This window comes from Quercus robur, chromosome 8 (genome assembly GCF_932294415.1).
Source record: "Quercus robur chromosome 8, dhQueRobu3.1, whole genome shotgun sequence".
In the NCBI taxonomy this organism is placed as follows: domain Eukaryota; kingdom Viridiplantae; phylum Streptophyta; class Magnoliopsida; order Fagales; family Fagaceae; genus Quercus; species Quercus robur.
Window position 1 is genome coordinate 7,959,103 of NC_065541.1, and position 27,052 is coordinate 7,986,154.

The 27,052-nt window shown below is 32.4% G+C and overlaps 1 protein-coding gene and 1 pseudogene across 1 annotated transcript; one reads left to right on the top strand and one right to left on the bottom strand.

Moving 5' to 3' along the window:
- Nucleotides 1-8,492: 8,492 nt before the first annotated feature.
- Nucleotides 8,493-10,470, top strand: LOC126694418 (probable serine/threonine-protein kinase WNK11). Its single transcript, XM_050390674.1, has 3 exons — nucleotides 8,493-8,646; nucleotides 9,144-9,647; nucleotides 9,864-10,470. Exons 1-3 carry the CDS (start codon nucleotides 8,644-8,646, stop codon nucleotides 10,254-10,256), a joined length of 900 nt encoding a protein of 299 aa, XP_050246631.1. The 5' UTR covers nucleotides 8,493-8,643; the 3' UTR covers nucleotides 10,257-10,470.
- An 8,744-nt stretch (nucleotides 10,471-19,214) lies between these two features.
- LOC126695791 (receptor-like protein EIX2) overlaps nucleotides 19,215-27,052 on the bottom strand; it is a 101,466-nt pseudogene continuing 93,628 nt past the window's right edge.

The following is a 27,052-nucleotide window of genomic DNA, read 5'->3' on the forward strand; positions in this document are numbered from 1 at the left end:
ATGGGCTTGGGCTCCTTCAATCTTTGAGTAAGGCCTTAACAATTTGTCACAGAGGCTATTTGGTTGGATCAACTAAGTATACCTTACTGGTACGAAAAATCTCAGTTTGATTCTTGCTACTTGACCCTCACTATCTTGGCTTATCTCATGTTCCCCCGACCAAACTGTCCTTTTACCCATTACATTACATCAAAGTATGCTTCAACAAACACCAATACCTAATTAGATAGGCTCAAAAGAAGAGCCTCCTAAGCCACTGGCAAACCAACTTAGATTTAATTAGCATTTATTGTGCCTCATCCACTTTCAATCGTATTTGATGCAATTGAACTTGTCCCCTATCTGTAGCTCAAGTTGCACCATCTTGAAAAATGTCCCGTTAGTGGACCAAATGAGCTTATTTCCAATCTATGTTGCACGGACACGGACACGGACAAGACACGGACACAGGGATACGGCAATTTTTGAAAAATAAGGACATGACACAGCGGGGACATGGCGGTTAAATAATTAATTAAATTTTATATTTAGGCATATTTTTTAATATTTTTAGACATGAAATACGTTTATGTCTAGAATTTAAATTATGTAAAAACTACAAATAAGTAAACTAACACTCAAAGTAGTACAATAATACACATAAAATGTTTAGAGTACAAACCATAAAAGGATAACAAGTTCAACATCAAATTAAAAACATAAAAGGATAACAAGTTTTAAACTTTCAATTCAAAAGTTTGAAGCTAAACTTAAAAGAGATGCAAACGTACATAGAAGTGAGACAAACGTACCACTCAAGCCCAAAGTATACTGGAGTATTCTAATTGGGCTCTGTATTTTTCTATTTCCCTTTCCTTCCTTTTTTAACTTTTGGCCCAGAAGACTGAGGCCTTGTTTGATACGCATATGCCGATTAGAACTAATTTTATTAAGAGTCAAGACTAGACACTTCAGCCAGGGGAATCAGGAGATAATCATTCATACAAAAAATCTGTACTTCTCTAAGAAACCAAAGAGGAAAAATGGCTCCTCTAACTCTAATCACCTCCCAATCCAACCTCCTCCTCCGAACCCCTCTCCTCCTCCCACCACCAAACCTCACACCCAATATTCATACTCACTCCTCTCCCTTTTCCCTTTCCCTAAACCAAAACCCCAAACCCTTCTCTCTCCGACCTGTTGTCCACGCCGAGAGAGAGAGAGAGAGAGAGAGAGAGAGATCAGAAGGGACAGAGGACAGAGGGCACGACGTTGACATCGGAGCTCGCTGATCTAACTCCGGTGAGGGACAGAGGGCAACAGCAGCGACAGAGGGAGGGTGGGTTAAGAAGAACTTGAGATGTGGTTTCAACTTTCAGTTTAAGAGACTCTAAACTTGCTTTATTGTTTTAGGGTTATCACAAAATCAATGGTATTGGTAAGTCCACCTGTCAAAATTTGTGATTTTTTTTTTTTCACTGCTGGCATGTCAGATGCGTCGGAGCTGTGTCGGAGATGTGGAAAAAAAAAAAAAAAAAAAAAAAAAAAAAAAAAAAAAAAAGAGACACCACCGTACACCGGAATCCAGCGCATAGTACCCGCTCTGGTGTCCGACATGCGTCGGACACTGACACGACGCCAAAAATGGTGTGTCCGTGCAACCTAGTTTCCAATACTTTGAAGAGCAAGGTTTGGAGGTAGGATTCACGTGAAAAAGATGGATTGCATACGTCCTCCATAAACGCCATGATCATCTACCGGATGGAAGTATTCAATTTCTCTAGAAAGAATTATATGCTGCCTTTAAAAGCAGAGCCAACACATCTTTTGACTCAACCATCAAAGTGTCTTTTGTCAATCCCTGTTAAGTCAGCCCAAACTACTAAGTTTGGTTATTTTTGTGTTTCTTGCAAGGGAAGATGCCAGCAAGATGAGGGATCCTGTCTGGGGCTACTCCAATCTCTACCATACGTGGTTCTATCCTTTATCTCACCTCATATGATATCTTAATGTCTTTAAGTATAATATGGATATTGAACTTGGTAGTTGGTACCAAACAAACGAAAACTAGGACCATCATGACTGACATATACGCATCCAATTAAGGACATTAAGTTTGATTGCAAAATTATAATCATATCAATGATATCACGAGTTCATTACTATATTATATGTTTCTTTTATAATGATCTTCTCACTTTCTCTCAAAGCAAAGGTATACAAGTATGCTGGCCAACTGTATCCAGGTTATGCCTTGTAGTTGTAGGGGTGGATAAGATGCCTCTCTAGAGGACTTTGATACCCCATTTGAACAACATCAGGTGGTTGCTTTGTTAACCTAGCACATGGGCTAGGAGTGGGATGTCAACGTTGGGTACAACGATATTCATATATTCTCTAAAAGCATTCACACGTGTATAATAGTAAAAAATGTAAAATTTACATAATTTTGTCTAAAAATGGCTCATATTTGTGTATAATTGTGTAAATTTACAAATTTGCTATATTAACTGCATAAATTTACATTGACATTTTTCATTTTGTATTTAGTTGTTTATTCATTGTTTACGCATCTTGAAGAAGAAGGAATAGAGTGGACAGTGCTTATTGTGTGTGAAGAAAGAGAAAAAAAATTAAAAAATCAAGAAAAATTGATATTTTGGTGAAATGTAGTGTAAAATAGAAAATATGATGCGAGATGTTTTGAAAAATGAGTATATAAAATAGAAAAAGTAAGTTCTTATACTAAAATAGACATGAATTTTTGCATAAATTGATGCGAATGCTTTAAGACAAAATAAAAATAATTTTTTCAAGAGTTTTGTAACTTTAACTGCTGCCTTCAAATGAATCAAATCCTTCATCCATTTTTGTAACTAATGTATTTTCCAAAAGAAAAAGGAAGGTAAGATGCATATAACGTTAATTAAATGAGATAATTTATTTTAAGGAAGAAAAAAAAAAAAAAAAGCAGAAATGACAATTCTTATATACTGTGGAATAATATGCAGATATGATGTAATCTTATCTTGGAAGCACAATAAATAATAGAAAATGACCTATGGATGGGTTTATCTAAATCTTCATGACCAGGCCGGTAGAATGAGAACGGGCTAACATTACGTTGAAGCAGCCGGCTTATATGGTTATACTTTTCGAATTTACTTTGCTCTCTTTAAGCCAACAGGCATAAGTAAAGGAATTAAAAACGATAATATGTTTATATCAGCATGCTTTCCTCATTATAATATATACTAACAACTTCGTGTTCACCCTCAATGCGTTCAAAGACTTTTTCTTCACAAAATATAAAAAGAAGTTTATTTTTATATATATATTTGACGGCATTATGATCACTTTGTTCGTCTTTCTTACTTTGAAAATGTTAATGGTATCATATTGTATTTTAATCCTAATATTTTAATTTTTTTAACAAATTAAAAGATGCAACCAAATCCTTTTTTCTTCATGGCAATGTAGATAAATTTAAACTACATGCCTAAAACCTAGTCAAATTTTATTTTCCATTCAAATTGACCCCAAAAGTATTGAAAGAAAAATCTTCTTGAATGTGTTTCATGTGATATTATAATGAAGAATTTGGTAGATAAACTTCATTCGCAGCCCTTCATCCAATGTTACCATGCACTTTCCAATATTAATGGCAATTAATTAATTAAAGATAAACGTGTACTAGTTCATTATTTGTGGTCAAAAAATTAGAATGCATTAAGATGGGTAAGTTGAAAGATGTGACTTACGCTACTCTTAAGTGATTATACTCATTTTGCTTCCTCATCTTCCCGGAAGATATATAAGCCAATAATTTTTGGTTCCCCAAATCTTTTTTACTTATTTAAATTCGAGTCCAAATTCTTCTCATGAAAAGAATAAAAAAATATCATGGTTCAAGCAAATTCAATGGTACGTACAAAATGTCTTATTAATTAGTAATAACCAATATATGTGTATATGGTTCCTCATGGGCTAAATTGCTGCTTAATTTTGGCTCCCTAGCTATTGTTTTCTTTTAATATTATTGAAGCGTAAAAGATGTAGAAAATGCATGGAACCAGTGATGATTTCACATGATTCGCATGTCTTAACGAGAATTGAATGGTTATGAGGGGCAATAGCCAACTTGGACCAATCACATGTTCCCTCATGTGTTCATAATTCCATGCAAAGCCTAAGATCACTGGAGAATGCAAACCTACGGAGCTATAGGGTGGACTTGGGGGGGGGGGGGGGGGGGGGGGGGTGTTTTAGTGTTAAAAGCTATATGCTTAAATCTTAATGGGTTTTAGGATATCCATGTCATGTGAGCACAATTATTTTCAGCCAAATTAAAAATTTTGATGATTTTTTTTTTTTTTTTTTTTTTTTGGGGACTAAAAAAGTCTTACGATTTGATCTCAATGTGAAGGAAAGGAAAATAATGGGGAGACTTGCCTCTTAAGAATGTAATCAATAAGGAAAGAATTGATAAAATATAAAGAAAATGAAAATTTTCAATTATATTTATATGTTTTTTTTATTTAGATAAATATGATAGAATTTGAACCCCACCGTAAAATTAATTATTAATTTAGTTAATTGGAATGAAGTTTGGTCTTTCTAAATAAATACTGTATTAATTTTCTATAACTATATGAAAAGAGTAATGATATTTTGGTTTTGGTTTTGGTCATGGTGTAAGAGGTTGTGAGTTGTGACTCATGTGATATATTTCACAAAAGTTAAAAGTAATATGTGAATTGTTAGACTTGTAGGTCTTGTTATCATTGTTCCATGGAATTATAATTATTTATTTATTATTCTTGGTAAGGAATTATACTTTTTCCTTATTAAAAAAGTGAGAGCGAAAACTTAACCTTGTTTTTGGTAACTTCACTCAACTTTTTTTTTATAAAGATTTATTTTTTTGGGCAAAAAAAAAAAAAAAAAGAAAAAGAAAATGAAAACCTTACACTTGATAATAGGATTTAAAAACTAGCGTTTGATTTTTTATTTTTTATTCTTTTTTGGAGAGGAATCTAACATTTGATTTGATAAAGTTTCATTTTAAAAAAAGAAGAAGATTTTTTGAGAATCAAAAAAAGAAGAAGATTTGATAAAGAAAGAACGAATATTAGAATATTGAGGCATGAGGGTAAAAAAAAGAAGGCAACATATTGTGGCAATTATTTTTATACTATAATCTTAGTGCGCATGATGAACATGCAATCCCGTTTTAGTAACTAATACTCTATCTTAAATTGTTTGGCTTGTATTCCATTTTGGGATGTCTCAAAAAAATTTTCTGTTTGAAAAGTAAGACACAATTAATTTATTAATATTCCCTTTATACCCTTAATTTATTTATGGGAGCATTTTTTTTTAATTTAAAAAAAATTAAAAACCTAAATTTTGAAATCCACTAAAGCTATTGTTTTGCCACCAGTAGAGTTTCTAATCTACTGTATTAAAATTTGATTTAAAGCTAAAGATTGAATCTGGATTAGGCTTGGTGGCTATAGAATTTGGATTTGAATATAGGTTTGCAAATTATAGAATTTCTAGTATTACTTGGCAATTGGCGCTAATACTAGAAATGTTTTTTTTTTCTTAAATAATTTTTTGATAAATTTATAACTTTTTAGGGTAATTTAGAAAATTTATATCTTTTTTTTTTTAAGAGATAAAACAGTTAATGATGTTTCCTTAAATAATTGAGCTTTTCTAACTAGACTAAACAATTTGGGATGGAGGGAGTATATATCCTTTGTAATACGATGTTAAATGAGTAGAGTCAGTAGACCATTTGCATTCAAAAGTTGTCCTAATGTAGATCTCAAACCTTAAGGAATTTTTAAGAGGAAATCGCGTGCCCTGTATGGGCCTTCCGGCACAATTTTATAACTTTCCAAATATTTCAAGGTTATAAATTAATTTTCTGTCTGGAATATTTTCCTCTTTATAAAAATAGGGTTATTCGATAAAAAAGAAAAAAGAAAAAAGAAAAGAAAAAAAAAGGCTATTTGAAAAGGTTATAAAAATAAAATAAAAAATAAAAAATAAAGTTATGCTTTAAAAAATTACTGTTTGAAACCGCTTTACAAATGTGCATTCAAAATTGTTGCCTCCGAACATATTCTTGCTCCAATTTGCACATTTTAGAGCCATAGTTTTCAGAACTGGACCGGACCAGAAGGTCGGATCTTGAAAATCGGGAACCGGGATGAAAACCGATTTTTTAAGCATAAAGAACCGGATTTTTTGTTAATTCCGTTAACCGCTAAAACCGGGGTTGGACTGCACGAATCGGTGAGAACCGTGTGGTCCAACCCCTTAGCAATTTAAAAAAAAAAAAAAAACAACTTAACACAATTTTATTCTACTTAATTAAATTATCCATCTCTTACAAGGAATAAAAAAAATATATAATTAAAATCCTTCAAAGATATTTAACTTTACTTCAAAAATTAATCATAAATTTTAATGTTTTCATGGTTATTATTTATTTTATTAACTTTCTTATTTAATTATTAAATATATGCTTGAAAATCATTAAATTTCCCTCACATATATAGATATATTGTCAATTTTGCTAGTTTTATAAATTTAATATATATATTTAGGCTTTAATTAATTATTAAATTAATTATGACATTATCATGGTTCATTCCCGGTTCGACCTCGGTTTGACCTCAAAAACCTTGAACCTCTCCCTTTTACGGTTCAATGAACGGTCTGGATCTGAAAACCTTGTTCGGAGCTAGGATCAAGGGTGTTACTAAAAGCTACGTGAAAACAATACTAGGTAGGGAGTCTCTAAGAATTCAGTGTGATGCAATAAAACTTTATTGTATCTGATTAGTGTTATGAAAATTATATCTCAAAAGCCGAGATACTTATTGATATTGTTGTGTCGAACAAAGGAGTTGATGATGAATTTGATCTCGAAATTAAGGTGAGAGACTTTTTTGTCGTATGAGAAAAGAAGGATCGAGAGAGGTGCATTGCATGATTCACCCAACTCAACTATGATAAAAAATTATATGCCCTAACTCCTCATTCCTTTTTTGTTTTATCATAATTACTCTTTATTATTAGATTAAAAAATTAATGAGATTCTTTTCCGTGTAGGAGAAACTCAATTCCAAGTCCCTTACTTGTTGACAATAGATTTTGAGTTTACCAACATGAATAAACTCTTAATGTTTCCAAATTGACCAATTGTTCTTTTTCCATTTTGCGTCTACTAGAATCTAAAACTATCATATAAGGGTAATCGAGTTTTATCTCTTGAAAATTTTTTATTTTCTATTTTAATTAGTACAAAGATTGAACAACATTGATTCAAACAAATTTTCCTTTAAATTGCACTATATTTGTTTAATTTTAGTTTTAATAGTAGCAATTTCAAATCAGCTATATGGACATAATCCTTGCAGTTTTAGTCATGACAAGATTTAAAATATATAGAATCCATTTTATGATGATTAGTCTTAATAGTCTTTAGGTTTTTTTTTTTTTTTTTTTTTTGAGAAAAATAGTCTTTAGTTTTTACTTTCACATCAAGACGTTACTAAATTTCCTTTTAATTTAGGCAAGATTCGAATCAAAATCCCTTGTTAAACAACTAAAAACTTCATCGATAAAGTTAACCAAAATCTACCCTTGCATTTGATGCAATCAATGGTGTGTGTACATGTAAAAAACGAATAAATTATACATAATTTTCAATTGTTCAAAAAAAAAAAAAAAAAAAGAACAATGACAGGTGTAGATTCTATTCACTTCAAAGCATGACTAATGCATAGTCTAAGCCAATTTTCTTCTTGTCCAGTTGGGCTAAACTTTTCAAAGCCCAGCTGGCCCCAACTGCTAAACCAAAAGCCTGTTCAAGAATGTAATACTTTTGACTGGAAAATCAATTTCTTAGAAGCCAAACACCCTCGACAATGGACCCCAGGTAGACTTTTTACTCCCAATTTAGTGGAATGCTCTAGTGACATCTCCACCGTCAACGGTTAATGGGACCCACGATCACTATGGCCCACAAAGAAACATGGACGGTTCAGATGCCAAATTCCAAAGGTACCAAAGTTGACTATACTATATGCTTTCCGAACACACAAGCAAAGAAACCTCAAAATATTCATTCAATAATGAGCAATCACTATGAAATCCCTCTAAACAAGGCTGAAATGTTGTACACACTACACAATAGCAAATCATCAGATTAATACGTGGCAAATTCCCAATTCAGACAGAACATTATATTCAAAAAAATTTAAGATTCCTTCAACTACATCTTTATCAGCTTTTTTACTGTCTATTACAAAAAAGAACTTCATTAAATTAAATACTTAAAACGGTTGGAAATTCAAATTTACCTAATCTAAACATTAATTCCTCATTAATCTAAAATCAATCCTGGTTAACCTCACCAAACACATTCTCAATTTTAATTAACCTTGGTCTTTGAGTCCAGCCTAGCTCCTATAAATACCATTCTTCAATACCCTTTTGCTTTTCCATGTTTCATGCTTTGTTGGACTACTTTTTCGAAGTTTCTTCTTAAGATACTTCTCTGCTTGAAATATTGGTAGTTTTTTTTGGCAGGGAGAGATTGAAGCAAATCTCTTCAAGTCACAGTATCAGAAACTTTGGTTCTTTATGGTAAGAGTTTTGGCCTCTTCTATTATGTGCTTCATTTCCTTTTGTTATAATTTTCTGTCAAAGATTGAAGCTTTGCTTGGCTTATAACACACTTTGTTATCAGGGTCTCATCTGGGTTTGTTTCAGATTTCCATTTTCATGAAAAATATTGACTTTTCATGTTGATGACATTGAATATATTAAAAAACCCTGAATTAAAGCTCTAAACAGACGTGTATTTGATCCTTTTGAATTCTCTTCATACTTCTGAGTTTGTTGGGTCTAAAAGTATGAGAATTGTATATGTTTCCTTTTCTTTTCTTTTTGTGTGTGTGTGTGTGTGTGTGTGTGTGTTTTGTTTTGGATCTCGTACTTTTCAATTACAGTTCATATATATTAATTCTATTGGGTTTCTAAGTCTTTAATATAAAACTTTGTCTAAACTCTAAACTCATTCAAATAAACTCTACTTGCTTTCATAGTTTATGACTGACTTTTTTTGCATGTTTTACTTGAAGATGCCTAGTGTGAATCCTGATCCATCTGATAAAGATTCCGAGCCATTTGTCGAAATTGATCCAACAGGCCGGTACGGCCGCTACAACGAGCTACTTGGCAGTGGTGCAGTGAAAAAAGTGTACCGTGCATTTGATCAAGAAGAAGGAATAGAAGTAGCATGGAACCAGGTCAAACTACGAAACTTCACTAATGATCCCTACATGATTGATAGGCTTTACTCCGAGGTCAGGCTGCTGAGAACCTTAACAAACAATAACATCATTGCCTTGTACAATGTGTGGAGGGACGAGGAAAACAACACCTTGAATTTTATCACCGAGGTGTGTACTAGTGGGAACTTGAGAGAGTATAGGAAGAAACATAGGCATGTTTCAATGAAAGCTTTGAAGAAATGGTCAAAGCAGATTTTGAAAGGGTTGGACTACTTGCATTCACATGAGCCTTGTGTCATTCATAGAGATCTCAATTGTAGCAATGTTTTTGTCAATGGGAACATTGGTCAGGTACCATTTTGTGCTTTAACATACATATTTGGTTGCTTATAGGCCATGTAGTTTGATTTGCAATTTTGGATCTTATGTTTTAAAATACATTTGCTTTACTTTCTAACCAAGCAATCAAATCTAGTCTTCTAATTTAAGAAAAAAAAAAGTTGGTTTTGAATTGACTAATGATGTTATATGGAAGTTTAACAATTTTTTTCTTGGTTTTTTTGTTAGGTAAAGATTGGTGATTTGGGTTTGGCAGCGATAGTGGGGAAGAGTCATTCAGCACACTCAGTATTAGGGACACCGGAATTCATGGCACCGGAGCTTTACGAGGAGGATTACACGGAAATGGTGGATATATACTCGTTTGGGATGTGCATGATTGAGATGGTGACTTTGGAAATTCCCTATAGTGAGTGTGACAATGTTGCCAAAATATACAAGAAGGTGTCAACTGGGATAAGGCCTGAGGCCTTGTGCAAGGTTAAGGATTTGGAGGTGAGGGCGTTCATCGAGAAGTGCCTTGCTCAACCAAGGGCAAGACCTTCTGCATCTGAGCTCCTCAATGACCCGTTCTTTGATGAAATTGATGATGACGAAAATGATGAATTTATTTTTTCATGACTAATGATGTTGTGAAGTGTGCTTAAATTTATCATTGTTATTTAATTTTTATTTTTTTAAATGTAAATGTTTTCAAATGTTTATAAGGGATAATGACTGAAGTTAGGCTAGAATATGGGGAGTGTTTGATTGGGGATGGTTTTGTCTTGTACATTGCGGTTTGATGTTTGAATACATAAAAAATAAGTAAGAAAGATATATTGAGTTTGCTTCTTGTTTTGGCTTATTGTTTTATCAACTATATAATGACAACATATGATGTAATCATTTATCAAGTAAAAAAAGAATTGTTGTAATCTATGTCATTATTTTTTCCAAATTGTAAAAATAAATAAACACATGCTTTATTAATCTCTTTCTTTTCCCTGGACAAGTACTTTTCTACTCCATGTTTTGTTTTGAAAAATTATTTAATAAACAGTTTTTAAAATTCTATTTCAATTTTTTTTTTCCTCTTACAAGAAGTGGAAAAGAGGATTTTAATCTAGGTAAGTGGATGGTGAAACTAATCTATAAGACTGTAGATGATTTTCAATTTTCAACCTGGTTTTTCCTACTAAATTTGTGACCTTGTGACAACTGATAGAACAATTTGTTTTATAGATTCTGAATGATTAAACATTTACAGTTTGAGATTTGGATAGTATAATTTGAAGTAAAGTCAAAGGAGATGAGGGAACAAGATTAAAAAAGCTAAAAAAGTGAAGTCATATATATATATATATATATATTCTAGACGTGTTCTGTTTAATTAAAGTGCCAATGAAGAGATCATGAAGGATGACCTTCACAAGCAAACAGTAATGGTTGATGATGATGAGGGCAAAGTTGGGATGGCCCAAAGGCCTTATGGTCTTGGTTTGAAATAGGCAGTGTATTTTTGTTTTTGATTTTTGGATAATTTGACAGTTGCAATGGAGGGGTGAAGACATGAAGTGATTATTAAAAAAAAGTGTGATCAGAATGCCTTACAAATTTGATGCCAAATTGTGATGATTTAAGAATCCATACAAGAAAAGGTCATTAGTGGTGGTCGAACTTAAGTTTGACATTCTCTCAAAAGAATCAAGCCAATTAATCTTTTACCAAAAAAAAAAAAAAAAAAAAGAAGTTGGGTGGGGGTGGGTTGGGGGGGGGGGGGGGGGGGAGATATTGCTAGGACTGCATACTACAAAACAAATTGTATTTTCATTGTAAAAAAAAAAAAAATCAGAATTTTGAATGCAGTTTGTGCAAATGCATTGATTTAATGAGGCGGTATCAAAGTTGTTATGTTTTTTTATTCTGAAAAAGAAGAAGAGATTGTTACAGTTGTTTGTAATTTTAGTGGGCTTGTCTAAAATATGGTTAGAAACAGGTTTAAAAAAAAAAAAAAAAATTGTTCATTTTTTTTGGGGGGTAAAATTCATGCAAGCACTATGTACTATTGAAGAAAGTTCCAATTCTACTCATTTTAAAGTTCCAACTTGATATATTAATAGCATAATCAACTTAATTCAATTGGTCGACTAGGAAGAAAGTAATCAAACAAAATACCAATGGTGGTGCATATATATAGAAATATGATCCAATTGCATGAGTGTTTTATTTAGAGAAATTTAAGACTAATTGTATACTTCCTTCCCTAATACAATCAATAGTCTACTATTCTCTAAACAATATACTGTGATTTGTTTTCATATAGTAATAAAACTATCTGATTAGTTTATCCAAATATATATTAAAAAAAAAAAAAAAATTCTACTGGAAAACATTCATTCAAGGAATGTTCATCTCGAATTGTGATAACAATTTGTAGAACAAAATAGATTTTAGTTGAGGAATCAAACATTCAATACACAAGTCAAGCGGGTCCTCTCTTGGGGGATTCACTTCCTGCTTGTTATTAAATTATATCAATTCCAAAAGATATTATTAATAGGTTTTTCAAGTATATGCTGGTTTTGTCAGCAAACCTTACCGTGACTAGAAATGAAACGATGGCATATGTGTCAAAATTCATGAACTTTTGCAGCAATGCAACTTTATCATACATACAAAATAAACATGGATTTATAAGACTGGTGTTAGGTTTTAGGTTGAAAGATTCTATGACATGTAATCTTGTTTGGATCCATAATTAGATGTCCAAGATTTAGCACAAAAGAAAGAAGTACGGAGTTTCAATTGCCCTTCGATCGAGTCTCGATCAATCAAGGTAGTGCTTTTGTAAGACCTTCAATTGAGTCTTGATCGATCGAAGCAAGTTTCTTAATACATCTCAATAGTGACTTGCTCAATTGAGATAAAAGAAACTTGAAATCTAACTTGTTTTAATTGAGTTTGTGTTGCCTTGTACTTTTTTGTGGCATACATACAAAACATATAAAAGACACTTTATAGCACAACTACAATTGAGCTATTGCTGTGCATCTAAGAAGAAGAAAATCAAAACCTCAATTTCACCAAAACCAGTGAGAATAGAAAATCAATATCAAGACTCTGTTGTTATGTTGTGATTAAGGTTGAAGCCACAAGAACCTATTGCTAGTGTGTTATTGTGGAGATCAAATCTTCAAGGTGGTCTTTGGAGTAGGTCCTTGGAGTTATCGACACAGTTTGTAGAAGGTTTTCAAGGTAAAAGAATCCACTTGGAGCTAATTATGAGCTCATGTTAGTAAGTATCTACTGTGTAGAATCTAGGGTCATGAGTATGATTCATATTGCAAACTTCAATTCATATGGTGAAATCCTTCTTAGGATTAGGAAAACCCGTAATGGTTTTCAATATCTTGTGTTATTTTCTTTACTGCTCATGGTAATTAACAGGTAATAACTGAGTTACATAATTGGCTAATTAAGAAATTGATAAATTTTATTGTGGGTCCAAATTACTTCTCAACTTGCACTTGTGTTGGTATGGTAAAAACTCTATGTTTGATTGCTTATAAGAACTAGAGAAAGATGAAATTAACTAGTCCAATCTTATTGAAAAACAGTTAAATTTAATTTTTTACGTTATTTTTAATGAGTCTTTTTTCAATATTTTCTTTCATAGTTTCTTATTTTGTGTTGGTCTTTATGGTATACTAGTCGCATACCAGCGCATTGCGTGCGGTAACTTTTTAGGATGGTCTCATTAAATATTTTATTAATACTATAATTTTAGTTATTAACCATTTGATTTTCATTAGTTTTTAAGTTAACAAAAACCTTAAATATACCTTTTTTTTTTTTTTTTTTTTTTTTTTTTTTTTTTTTTTTTTTTTTTTTACCTTTACACACACACACATATAGTGAATCTTTACACATACCTTTAAAAAAAACTCTATATATTCCACTTTTTTGGATGCGTTAAATTATAAATTACTACTCCATAATGATAGTGGCTAATTAATTTTATATTTTTTTTTAGTGATCTCATTTGTAGCGCTTCTTACCATTATCATATATTTACTAACTGATGATTTGCATAAAAAAGACGATAAATGAAAGGTAGCATTGTTCATTAGATTTTTGAAAGTAATAGTGCATGAAAATTATATATATATATATATATATATATTATAAATAAGGTTAAATGAAATGTCAAAAAATGGATTTTTAAATTTTCTAACTTTATTTCTTATTCAATTTCTACTACTATCAGAGAACATCTCTTTTTTAGTAATGATTAATATGGTTTCCATAGTTAGAATTTGATTAGTTTTAAATTTAAATTTAGTACCATGATTGTATTTAATTATTGATTGTTGATTTAATTTTTTAAGTGAATTAAACGGTTTATGTTACTACACTGTAAAGTTTTTAATGTTCTCCACATGGTAATCTCTATTTTATTTTTTACTTCTCCTAAGAACCTCTTTGTTTTCCAATCAACGATTACTAATTGACGTTTGGTTTTTTTTTTTTTCTTTATCTACTCTTTATTACTTTGTATTGGTTTTTTTTCTCTCTCTCTCTCTCTCTCTCTCTCTCTCTCTCTCTCTCTCTCTCTCTCTCTCTCTCTCTCTCTCTCTCTCTCTCTCTCTCTCTCCATTGGCAACCTATCGTTTTCCAAAATTTGATGATGATTCTATGACATTAAATATGCATTATTAGTTTTTTTTTTTTTTTAATTTAGTGTTTCTAACTTGATTTGTTTTGTATTTCATTCTTCCTTTGATGCATTGGGTGTGAGAATGAGTGTTTCCCTATCATTACTCCACTTAATGTGGACAATTTTATTTATTTAATTTAGGCAAAATATTATATTTAAAATTTTTAAAAATAAAAAAGGAGTGGAAATATAAATAATTTAATGATATATATGGGGGATGTGGTTGAATTTAAATGTTAAATAAAATGATATGAGAAAAAAAATAAAAATAAAATATATAACAATAAACACTAACTTATCCAAATAATTCTATGTAATATAATAATAGTACATTCTTATATACTATTTTTTAATTATTTATAATGAAATATGATAATATTTAACAATCAAAGACATAAAAAAATAAATAAAAAAACTTAAAACACAAAGCTAAATCCCATAAACCAAAATAGAGCTCTAAAGAATACAAAACTTTATCACGCTAAAATAGAGATGCAAGAAAAATAAAAATAAAAATAAAAATCTGCCAAAAAATTGAGGGAGAAAGAGTGGGAAATAACCACTTTTCTGTGAGATAAAATTATGTAAAGAATAGAAGAGTGAATAATAAATTTATATTAAGAGGATGATAATATAAAAAAAACAAAATAAAGGAAGATAAAGGGAAAGAGGAAGAGTGATATCAAGGTAGAATTTTTGGGGAGATGAAAAGGTAAAGAGAATGAGAAAGGTTGAAGAAAGTGTAAATGTTAAAAAAAAAATGAGTACAATTTGATGAGCACAATTTTCTTTTTTTTTAATTTAAGTAAAATATTACATTTTTTATTTTTTAAAACAAAAAGAGAGAGAAAATATAAATAATTTAATGATAAGGAGGATGTGGTTGAATTTCAATATTGAGTAAAATGGAAGAGAAGAAAAAAATAAGAAAAATTAAAAGATATAACAATAAACACTAAATTATCCAAATTATGCTATGTAATGGAATACTATTTTATTTTTATCTACTATCTTTAATTTTTTATAATGTAATCGGATAAAATTTAACAATCAAAGAGCAAAATAATAATAATAATAATAATAATAATAATAACTTAAAACACAAAACTAAATTGTATCAACATAAATTAGAGTTCTTAAAAATACAAAATTTTATCAACCTAAAGCGGAGATGCAATAAAAAATAAAAATCCACCAAAATGTTGAGAGAGATAAAGATCCACCAAAACATTGAGAGAGAGAGAGAGAGAACCTTTTTGTGAGAGAAAACTATGCAAAGAATGAAAAAGAATGACAAATTTATAGTAAGAGGGAAGGGATAAGAAGAGACAAATAAAGGAAGATGAAGAGAATGATGAATAGCAATATTAAAGTAGAGGGTAGTGGGGAGATGAAAAGGTGAGGGAAGAAGAAAGGTTGAAGAAAATGTAAATATTTAAAAAAATAAGTGAATGTAAAAAAAAAATTATAGGAAAATTGGAAATAAAAAAGAAATATATATAGATGTTAAAATCGACAAAGATGAATATGTAAAGTCAATAATATTTATATATATATATATATATTTTTTAAAAAAATAGGAATAAATATTAATTATATATAGATGTTAAAACCAACAAAGATGAATATGTAAAGTCAATAATTTATATATATATATATATATATATATTTGTAAAAAAAATGGAATAAATATTAATTATGTGGCGAATGACATGGTGATGAGGTGGCGCAACAGGAGCTCAGCAGCTATAAATGCCACGTTTCAGCTTTTAGTAATATATTGATTTTGCTTTACCCAAAAAGTAAAGCAACTGCCAAGCTCAGGATTTTTGGTTAATTTCTTGTGGAAGCAACACAACCACCCTGATTTAAATATGTCCTTTGCTTTCACCGTTGGCTACTTGTGAATGAGAAATTATTCTGTACCATAGTGGAGGGTGGCATTGTGGCAACTAATACCAATTTTACATGTTCAACATATTACTCTAGCAAAAAGAGTTAAGACAATCAAGTCAGCTATAAGGTTCTCTTTAATCAAGAAAAGCATATGCATAATTTTTTACATTTGTTTATCCAATGGATTCTACATTCATAGTTTTAAATACCATTTCAAATTTCAGATAGCTATAAGCAAATTTTATCTCCTTGGATCCACACAATTTATCATCCAATTTGTACCTCAAGTTGCTATATATGATTGAGACTGTCATAGTCTTCAATAGCCAATGTCAACTCCTCCCTAATATAAGAATTCCTTGGCCTTTGCAATGTCCTGTGCAAAAGAATTGAAGATGGTAAAGCACACCACAGCCCCCTAGACCAAATTCAACACTATATAATTACTATTCCAGCTAATATATTGCACAGATATGCTTGGAAAAAGTTAAGGGTAGATTAACAGAGAACACACTAAACAAAAGGGGGGAAAAAATCTTGCCTCAGGGTGAAAATGCTAAGTTGTGCGTATTGGATAGTAATAAGAACCCTTTCCAGTTACATATCCTTCTAATTTTCAAATATCACAATTATAAGAGCATTTCTATGGACCAAATATCTAAAACTACACTGGAATCATCAAATATACATAATATTAGAGATATATTACTGTTCATCATGTTTATCAAATTGTGATCTGAACAAACATTAGTATTAAACTCAAACTCACTGGAAACACTTTAATTACCAATACTCTAAATGCCACCACTTAATTAAATTATCCTTAGAGTTTGGAACGGTTTGGATAAGGTTCAAGTATTCAACCATATTCACTGCAAAGTCACGATCCATGTGCTAAAAAATCCAAAACTATTATACTACAAGAGATAAAATAAACGCTTGTTGATAACATAGAAAATGAAAACCTAATTTCAATTGGATAGGTACTTGGTAATTACTGGAGAACCTTGTTGTATTTGGAATACAATGATATTTGTAAATCCATGATAGACTCCTGTTTTACAAATTTGAGTGTTGGAATGAGAAATGATAGTTCTTGTTAAAGGAGAATCATATACAGTTACCAAAACCTACCACAGGAACACCAGTAGTTGCCAAAATTACACCAAGAATGGATGAGGTAGTCAGAAATAACTCAATGTCTAATGATTAGCAAAAGAAATGTGGCCATACTACAATATATATTGTGTATTGTTTAAAATTGTATGAGCTTAATGTAACCAAGGTAAAGCATAGTAGAGTTTTATTGGAAAACCTAAAGGCAGCAACATTTTCCATTACTAGTGGAAAAGAAAAATTACATAGGATGAGGATGTTAATGAATTTTACTTAGGAAATCAAAGACAACTGTATTGAAGCAAGTATACTTCACCTTCACCCAAAAAAGAGAGCTACAAATAATAGAAATATAATCTTGGGCTGCTTTACTAAAAACTAATTTAGAGGTTGTGTAAGTGGTTATATTCACTATGTCCTGTAGAAAGTGCAATATTGTGTTGCCTGATATCCTACTGCAAACACACAAAACTCAACTTAATTCCAATGTTGTCTTGTCAACCACAGCCTTTTGGATTTCATTTTTCTACCATGCCAAACAAGTGTAAAAAAGAAGCGTTGATAAATCTTTGCAAACAACATTACAACCCCAACAAAACACCACAGACAATTAAGTTCACCCCACAAACTCTCTCTCAACTCATTGACCTTCACTTGTCAGAACCATTAACTAAAAAAATCCATACCGCAATTCAGAAAATCATTAACTCAACAAACCCCATTCCACCTAGACTAAAATGGTAAAATCCCTCTTCACCAAAACCTAATTTTAGAACATATACATACCTATCTACTTCCCACCCAAATAGATACATACATGCATATACATGATTATTTCAGATTTTTCTAATGTACAATGAAGGAATTTCATTAAAGGAAAATGGATCTCGAAGCAAAAAATAGAAAGAGTTGGGAATGTTATTTCAAAATATCACAAATTATAAACTCTGCAGTCACAAAATCCAGTTTCTTGGAAGCTCTCTTTTACATGTAAAAGAAACTAACATTAAAGAGTTAGGAATCATAAAAGATGATTTCTCCAAATTACATACAAGCTCTTAATTGAGCCAGTTACTTGCAGTGAAGTGTGTCACGTCACCAATATGTTGCTAAGATCAAAATAAATGCAGCGTAGTTAAAGAGGCCGATAGTTCAGTTTCCATACCTTTCAACTAAACCAGAGTGTCAATGGCCAGAGGCAATATAAGAGAGAATTGGATATCTTCAAAAATAAATCTCCGGTTGCAATACCTTTGTAAAACCACGAAACCCAAACATACTCGTTGAATCAACAGTTTAATCATGTGTACCCACCCACGTAGCCACACACAATTTAAATCAACGGATGCAGCCAGAAAATTTGGAACTACATAGAAAAAATATAGCATATTTTGACGCAAAACCATAGCATGCTTGCACAAAGTGTGCATCATAACCTAGTTCCCAATAAACATCGAAGTCCGGGTTTTTCCCCAAGTAAGAAGACTTTGGAGACCCACATTTCTTTTGCCTAAGCTTGATTCTAAGATTTCTGTTGCAAGGAATCCACCAATTAGCCTTTGAGTTTGTTACAAATAGCCCATTTAGTTTGCTGCAATATGCAAAAACCTTTTTTTGTTGAGACTTTACAAAGTGATCGATAAGAGATTGAGAAATTGGGCATCATTTTAACTTTCAAGGTATTGTATATTGATTTTAATTGATCAAATTCTTGTATTAATTGAAATGTGATTTTACATTGTAACGTGTAGAGATAGTAAAACTACAACTTGGATTGCATTTGATATTCAAAAGAAGAAACTTCATATTCATATATGTCAATGGAATGAATATAGCTAATAATACAAGCATTAACCAGATCAAAGATCAAATAAAAATCATCAAAATATTGATTATTATGATTACATGATATTTGCACTAAATATTAAGAATCTTACAACATTTACTTACAATGCAGCCAAGCTTGTGCCACAAAACCCCAGAGTTTGAACCCTAGGTGATCTAGGAATTGAAAGTACATGATTCTCACTTGCTTGTTCAATAATAAAGGGCCAAATACAACCCAAAACCCAACCACAAATCCAAGTGCCATACTAACGTAAAACCAATCCACTTCGGGTCCACCCAAATCCTTGCTCCTTTTGTTTTCAAGGTTGGGTTTTTCATCACTTATAGAACAATTCTCAATTAGTGGAGCTCCACAAAGTCTGTTTCCAATAAAGCAGGAGGCACTAAGGCTCTGAAGTTGAGTGCTTAACGGTATTTTCCCACTTAAATTGTTGTTTGATAAGTTCAATTGACTTAGAAATGTCAAACTTGACATACTTTGAGGAATTTGACCTGAAAGTTGATTTACAGAAAAATCTATAGATTCCAATGATCCCATAACACCTATATTGTCAGGAATCCTTCCTCTCAAGATATTAAATGACAAATTTAATGATTGTAACCCTTGAAGACTAGTCACTTCTTTAGGGATCTCGCCTGATAGATTGTTTTTGGAAAGGTCCATACTTTTTACAAGTTGAAGTGTGGTGGAATACTCAAGAACTTTCCTCTTAATCACAACCGATGCACTTTCTAAAACCCAAGACACCCCATATCCAATTGACTTGTCATATAAAACAAGAGGATTATTTGAATTGTTATTTGTGGCCATGGCACTGAAATTATTAACACATCTAGGTATGCTTCCAAATAGCTTATTATTTGAGAGGTCCAAGATTTGGAGTGAAGTTAGAGAGCAAATTTTTTCTGGGAAGTAACCATAGAAACTATTTGAGTGAAGGCTGAGAACCATCAAGCTTGAAAATCTATGTCCCATCCATGAAGGTATGCTCCCAACAAACTCGTTTTTGCCAATATCAATAGTAACCAAGTGTTTACAATTTTTCAATGAGGATGGTAATTTTCCAGAGAATTTGTTGTTGTATAAATGCAAAGATCCAAGATAAATCAAAGATCCAATGGATCTTGGAATAGAACCGGACAAATGGTTGTTTCCCAAATTTAAGGCAAACAAATTTTGCCACTTCATCCAACAACCAACTATTTCCCCTGATAACAAGTTTTTACCAAGATTGAGATATGACATTTTTTTGGACTCATTCATCTTGTAACATAAAAAGTGTGAAATAGATCCAGACAATAAATTGTCAGAGAGATCTAAGATGCTAACATTAGAGGATATACAAGGCAACGAACCATTGAAGTGATTTGAGCTCATATCAATCATTGATGAAGTGGACAAAATCATTGGGATATTTGGAATCTCTCCATAGATCTGATTGTGAGAGAGATTTAGATAAATAAATTGAGAAGACAGGTTCCAAAACAAAGGAGGAACTGCATCTGAAACCCTTGTGTTAGATATGTCCAGATACTGAAGATGCTTTTGTGAAAGAAGCCACAAAGGAAATCTTGGCCCTAAATTCCATGATCTCAAAATTAAATAATTGAGTTGAAAAGGAGGGATCCAACTGTTTCTTACTTCTAAAGTCAGTTGGTTTTGAGATGCAAGAAGTGTTGTCAATTTCGTCAATTTGGCAAAATGAACTTCAGATACTACACCCCCCAATATATTCGATTCGATATTTAAATACTCTAATTTGGAGAGCTGTCCAAAACTTGGAGGGAGAGTTCCATTAATTTGGTTACTCCCAAGGTTCAAGGATCTCAAAGAGGAAAGATTTCCTATAGACCATGGAATAGGTCCTGAAATTGAATTAGACCCCAAATTAAGGATGACTAGATTTTTAAATTGCCCAAGATCATCAGTCAAATGCCTAGACAGTTGAGCATAAGACAAATCTAAGATCTCTAGTCCATTTGAAACACATATTGATAGACTTTCAAAGATTTCAGATATCTCTTGACTCCATTTGTTGTATGACAATCTAATTAACCTTAAGTTGCAGAGATTACCCAAAGATCTTGGTACCTTTCCTTCAAATTCATTTTGTGACAAGTCTATGCTAATGGCAGATGTTAGGTTTCCAATGGCACTAGAGATTGTACCCTGCAAATTATTTTCCTTGAGGTTGAGGAACTCAAGATGACTAAAACTGTACAGCCAATTGGGGATTGAAGAGTTGAGATTGTTCCAAGATAGATCGAGGTGCCTAAGTGAAGTCAAATTTTGGAGATGAACAGGGATTGGACCTTGAAACTGATTGTCAGATAGATCAAGAGAAACCAAATTATGAAGACCAAAGACCCAAAACAGTTTTGAAGTGTTTTCAAAACTGTTGTATGAAAGATCGAGGGTGGTGAGAGATGAAAAGTTAATACTACTGGGTTTCGATGGTGGGATGAAACCAGAAAGTTCACAATTTGACAATCGCAACTCTGATAAGGAAGGGAGTTTGTTTATCTCCTGTAGCCAATCAGAGGCTTGGCTAAGGTTGGCAGAACTCAAATCAAGGTGTTGTAGTAAAGGAAGACCAGAGAGCCATTGAAGGTTCTTCACATATAAATTATTATCTCCAAGATTGAGATAGTGCAAATTAGAGAGATTCCCAAGTTGATGAGGAATCAATCCCCCAAATCCTACATTGGAGAGATTAAGATATCTTAAACTCCCCATTGAGCTGAGGAATTTGGGAATTTGAGTTCCATTGAAATTATTGCCACTGAGATCCAAGTAAATCAAATGCTTCAAATCAAGCAGAGAAGGATTTATCTTACCGCCGAACACTGACCTCTCATAAGCTTCAGATTGAGCTTCATATTGGGCATCATCGGTAGTAAGCTTGTCATCCAGAGGAGGAAAGCTTCTGAGACGGAGTTGGAGGACGTGACCGGTAACGTTGTGGCAGAGAACACCGACCCAGTCACAACAATCCACGCCAGAAGCCCAAGAGGCAAGGCGGTTAGAAGGATCTGTAAGGTGTTGCTTGAAGTTGAGAAGGGCGTGTCGCTCACTTTCAATGCAACGAACCTCAGAGTGGGAGTGGGCAGTGCAGAAGTTAGGAGGAGGATGAATAGTGACCAAACAAAGGAGAAAGCTTAAAGTAATTCTCAACAAGGAACCCCCCTTCATCCTCATGCTCTTTATAAAAATAAAACTGGTTTATGATTTTGTTATGTGATACGAAATGCTAATAATGGCATGCTAATTTATAGGAAATGGACCATCTTTATTGTATTACGTTGTGTTGACTACCTGCTACGAGTTTTAAATTTCTACCGAACAAATAATGGGACCCTTCATTTGTGGCCCATTTTTAAGTTCCATTTGGATTCATATCAATTTTCTAACTTGTGCAAAGTGAATTTGTGGGCCCTTTAGTGCATTTGGATTTACATATCAATTTTCTAACTTGTGAAAAGTGCAACGTAATTTGATTGGTTATTCATTTCTTGTGTCAAAAATTCAAAAATTCAACTATCTTTAAAATGGAATATGTTTGATGCTTTCAATTTCAACCACACATTAGGGATTGACTGACTCAGTAAAGTCTTGTAGATGGGACCCTCTATTTGTAGGCCTTTAGCTTTATTTGAATTGAATACATATCAATTTTCTATCTTTATGAAACATTTTAGACGGTAATTTAAACTATTAGAAAGATCAAGAAAGGTCACATTAGAGGATATACAAGGTAACAGACCTTTGAAGTGATTTGAACTCATATCAATTATTATTGAAGGAAAGGACAAAATCATTGGAATATGTGGGATCTCTCCATAGATCTGATTATGAGAGATATTTAGATAAGTAAGCTGAGAAGTCAAGTTCCAAAAGGAAGGAGGAACTACATCTAAAATCCTTGTGTTGGATAGGCCCAAGGTCAAAAGTTGCTTTTGTGAACAGGGCCATGAAGGAAATTTGGGCCCTAAATTCCATGATTCCAAAACTAAAGAGTTGAGTTGAAAAAGAGGGGTCCAACTGTCACTTACTTCTAAAGTAAGTTGGTTTTGAGATGGAACAAGTGTTTTTAATCTCATTAAATTTGCAAAATGAACTTCTAACACCACACCCTCCAACATATTGTAACCAATATTCAGAGACTCTAATTTGGAGAGCTGTCCAAAGCTTTAGAGAGTACCGTTAATTTGATTGCTTTCAAGGTCCAAGGATCTCAAAGAAGAAAGATTTCCTATAGACCATGGAATTGGACCTGAAATTGAATTATACCCCAATGAAAGGATAACCAAATTTTTAAATTGCCTAATTTCATCAGTCAACTACCCAAACAGTTGAGCATTAGACAAATCTAAGATCTCTAGCTCATTTGAAACACATCCTGATAGACTTTCAAAGATTTCTAATATCTTTAGACTCCATTTGTTGAATGACAACCTAATTTCCCTTAAGTTGCAGAGATTACCCAAAGATCTTGGTACTTTTCCTTCAAGTTCATTGGCTGACAAGTCTATGCTAATGGCAGTTGTTAGGTTTCCAATGGCACTAGAGATTGTACCCTGAAAATGATTGTAATAAAGGTTGAGAAGCTCAAGATGACTGAAACTGTACAGCCAATTGGGAATTGAAGAGTTGAAATTGTTCTAGGATAGATCGAGGTGCCTAAGTGAAGTCAAGTTTTGGAGATGAACAGGGATTGGATCTTGAAACTGATTCCAAGATAGATGAAGAGAAACCAGATTATGAAGACCAAAGACCCAAAATAGAATCGAAGTGTGTTTCAAAACTGTTGTACGAAAGATCAAGTGTGGTGAGAGATGAAAAGTTAATACTAAGGAATTCTGTGGTGGGATGGAAGTAGAAAGGCGGCAAGATGACAATCGCAATTCTAACAAGGAAGGGAGTTTGTTTATCTCTTGTAGCCAATCAGAGGCTTTGCTAAGGTTTGCATGACTCAAATCAAGGTGTTGTAGTAAAGGAAGACCAGAGAGCTACTGAAGGTTCATGACATATTGGGATGCATGGATGCGGAAAATTGACCGTCGCACCCGCGTCTGACGTGACGACGCGCGAGGGACGCCGTTGCCTGTGCGTTGAATCGCGTCTATTTTATTTTATTATTTTTTTTTTCATTTCACAATACGCGCCAACTCAGAGCCGACGCAAGCTGATTCGGGCCTAATTGGATCGTATCGGCCGAATATCGGTGTGTTTCGGTCGGAAAAAGAAAATTGGCCAGTGAGGGAAAAAAAAAAAAAAAAAAAACTTAAACCGAAAATACCACGCCGCTATTGCCGTCACAATTTCACCGGCCTTAACCCCTCTCTTCTTCTTCTTCTTCTTCTTTGCTTCTTTGTCTTCTTCTTCCTTTTTTTTCGCCAGAACCCAGCATACGTTCTATTCTGTTTCTTTTTGTTGATAAGTTTTGTTTTGTTTTTTTTTTTGTTTTTTTGTTTTTGTTTTTGTTTTTGTTTTTGAAAAGGATTGTTAAATGCCTTTGTTAACAACTAGGCTTTATTTGTTTTGTGTGCCTCTGACCAAACACGTGACTGAGCCCTATCTTTCTTTCTTATTTTATTTTATTTTATTTATGGGAAGCTACACTTATTTTAATGTCTGCCACATATATCCTTTATTTTGTTTTTGGACTGACCAAATACGTGAGCCACTAAGACACATCCTTTTTATTTATTTATTTATTTATGGGAAGCCTCATCTATTTTAATACTTTTATCAATAATTCAAGTGTTAAAAACTTTTGTGTACTTATTACTATTTATTTTATTATTATTATTATTATTATTATATGAGTTTTCTATTATTATTATATAAAAAAGCATGCTTAGCAATATATTAAAAATATAAATAAAATATTTTTAATAATTTTTTAATCGTCAAGTCCCGAAACGCACCCGTGCTTCATAGATGACATATAAATAATTATAATAACCTCCAAGATTGAGATAGTGCAAATTAGAGAGATTCCAAAGTTGATGAGGAATCAATCCCACAAATCCCGCACCGGAGAGATTAAGATATCTTAAGCTCCCCATTGAACCGAGGAATTTGGGAATGTGAGTACCACCAAAATCATTGTAGCTGAGGTCTAAGTAAATCAAATGCTTCAAATCAAGCAAAGAAGGATTTATCTTACCGCCGAACATTGACCTCTCATAAGCTTCATATTGAGCAACCCGTTGGGCAACATCAGTAGTAAGCTCGTCACTCAAAGGATAATAGCTTTTGAGATGGAGTTGGAGGACGTGACCGGTAACGTTGTGGCAGAGAACACCGACCCAGTGACAGTAATCCACACCAGATGCCCAAGAGGCAAGGCAGTTAGAAGGATCAGTAAAGTGTTGCTTGAAGTTGAGAAGGGCGTGTCGCTCGCTTTCAATGCAATGAACCTCAGAGTGGGAGTGGGCAGTGCAGAAGTTAGGAGGAGGATGAATAGTGACCAAACAAAGGAGAAGGCTTAAAGTAATTCTCAACAAGGAACCCTCCTTCATCATCATCATGACGCTCTTTATAAAAATAAAATTGTTTATGATTTTGTTATGTGATACGAAATGCTAATAATGGCATGCTAATTTATAGGAAATGGACCGTCTTTATTGTATTGCGTTGTGTTGACTACCTGCTACGAGTTTTAAATTTCTACCGAACAAATAATGGGACCGGTCATTTGTGGCCCATTTTTAAGTTCCATTTGGATTCATATCAATTTTCTAACTTGTGCAAAGTGAATTTGTGGGCCCTTTGGTGCATTTGGATTTACATATCAATTTTCTAACTTGTGAAAAGTGCAACGTAATTTGATTGGTTATTCATTTCTTGTGTCAAAAATTCAAAAATTCAACTATCTTTAAAATGGAATATGTTTGATGCTTTCAATTTCAACCACACATTAGGGATTGACTGACTCAGTAAAGTCTCGTAGATGGGACCCTCTATTTGTAGGCCCTTAGCTTTATTTGAATTGAATACATATCAATTTTCTATCTTTATGAAACATTTTAGACGGTAATTTGAATGGTCAATACTCATTCATTACTTGTATCAAACTTCAACCATCTTTAAAACAGAATATGTCCCATTGTGTCTTAAGTCTCTGGATATTATGATAGTGATTGTTTAGCAACAAAATTTTTAAGGTGATAAATTGATAATATCATTGCTTGTATGCTAAATTTATATAATAATTGTAATAATAATAATAATAATAATAATAGGATATCGTGTAAATTTTACCTGGATCTTCATTTAAATGTTGCAAAGAAAAAGGGGACAAAAGTTTTATGTTATCATTGGCAAATACTCCTCATTGGCATTACAAAATCTAGGTCGGATTGAAATATTCTAAGGCTCAAAGGGTGAATTATCATAAATTGATTAATGGGTTGAGTTGGTCAATTTCACCCTCAAATCGCAAAACAAATTTATTGCATTGGATGGTATGATGATACAATGCTCAAAATTTATAATGTACTAGCTTATAATTTGTACTTACACACGGAAATATTTAATAATGGTGATAATTATAAGATAGTTTTACTTACCTTGTTGAGTCATGAATGAAGTGGTCATCTTGGATTTTCTTTGAGTTTTGACTTATATATATATATATATATATATATATATATATATATATTGGATGGCATGAACTTTTAATTGCAAAACACAAGGTTAATTTTATCATCAAGAAAATCAGAAGTTTGTTACTCAATTAACACCTTATGGTGTTCCAAACAAAGAGTTGGAGACAATTATAGTTTAAATTCTTTCATCTTGATTGTAACTATAGAATTATTAGAAGAAAAAAAAGTGTCAAAATCTAAC

What these genes read in the sequence shown, in the direction of transcription:
- LOC126694418 (XM_050390674.1), top strand. An exon ending in TCAATGGGAACATTGGTCAG is followed by an intron (nt 9,648 to 9,863) that starts GTACCATTTTGT and finishes TTTTTTTGTTAG; the next exon opens with GTAAAGATTGGTGATTTGGG.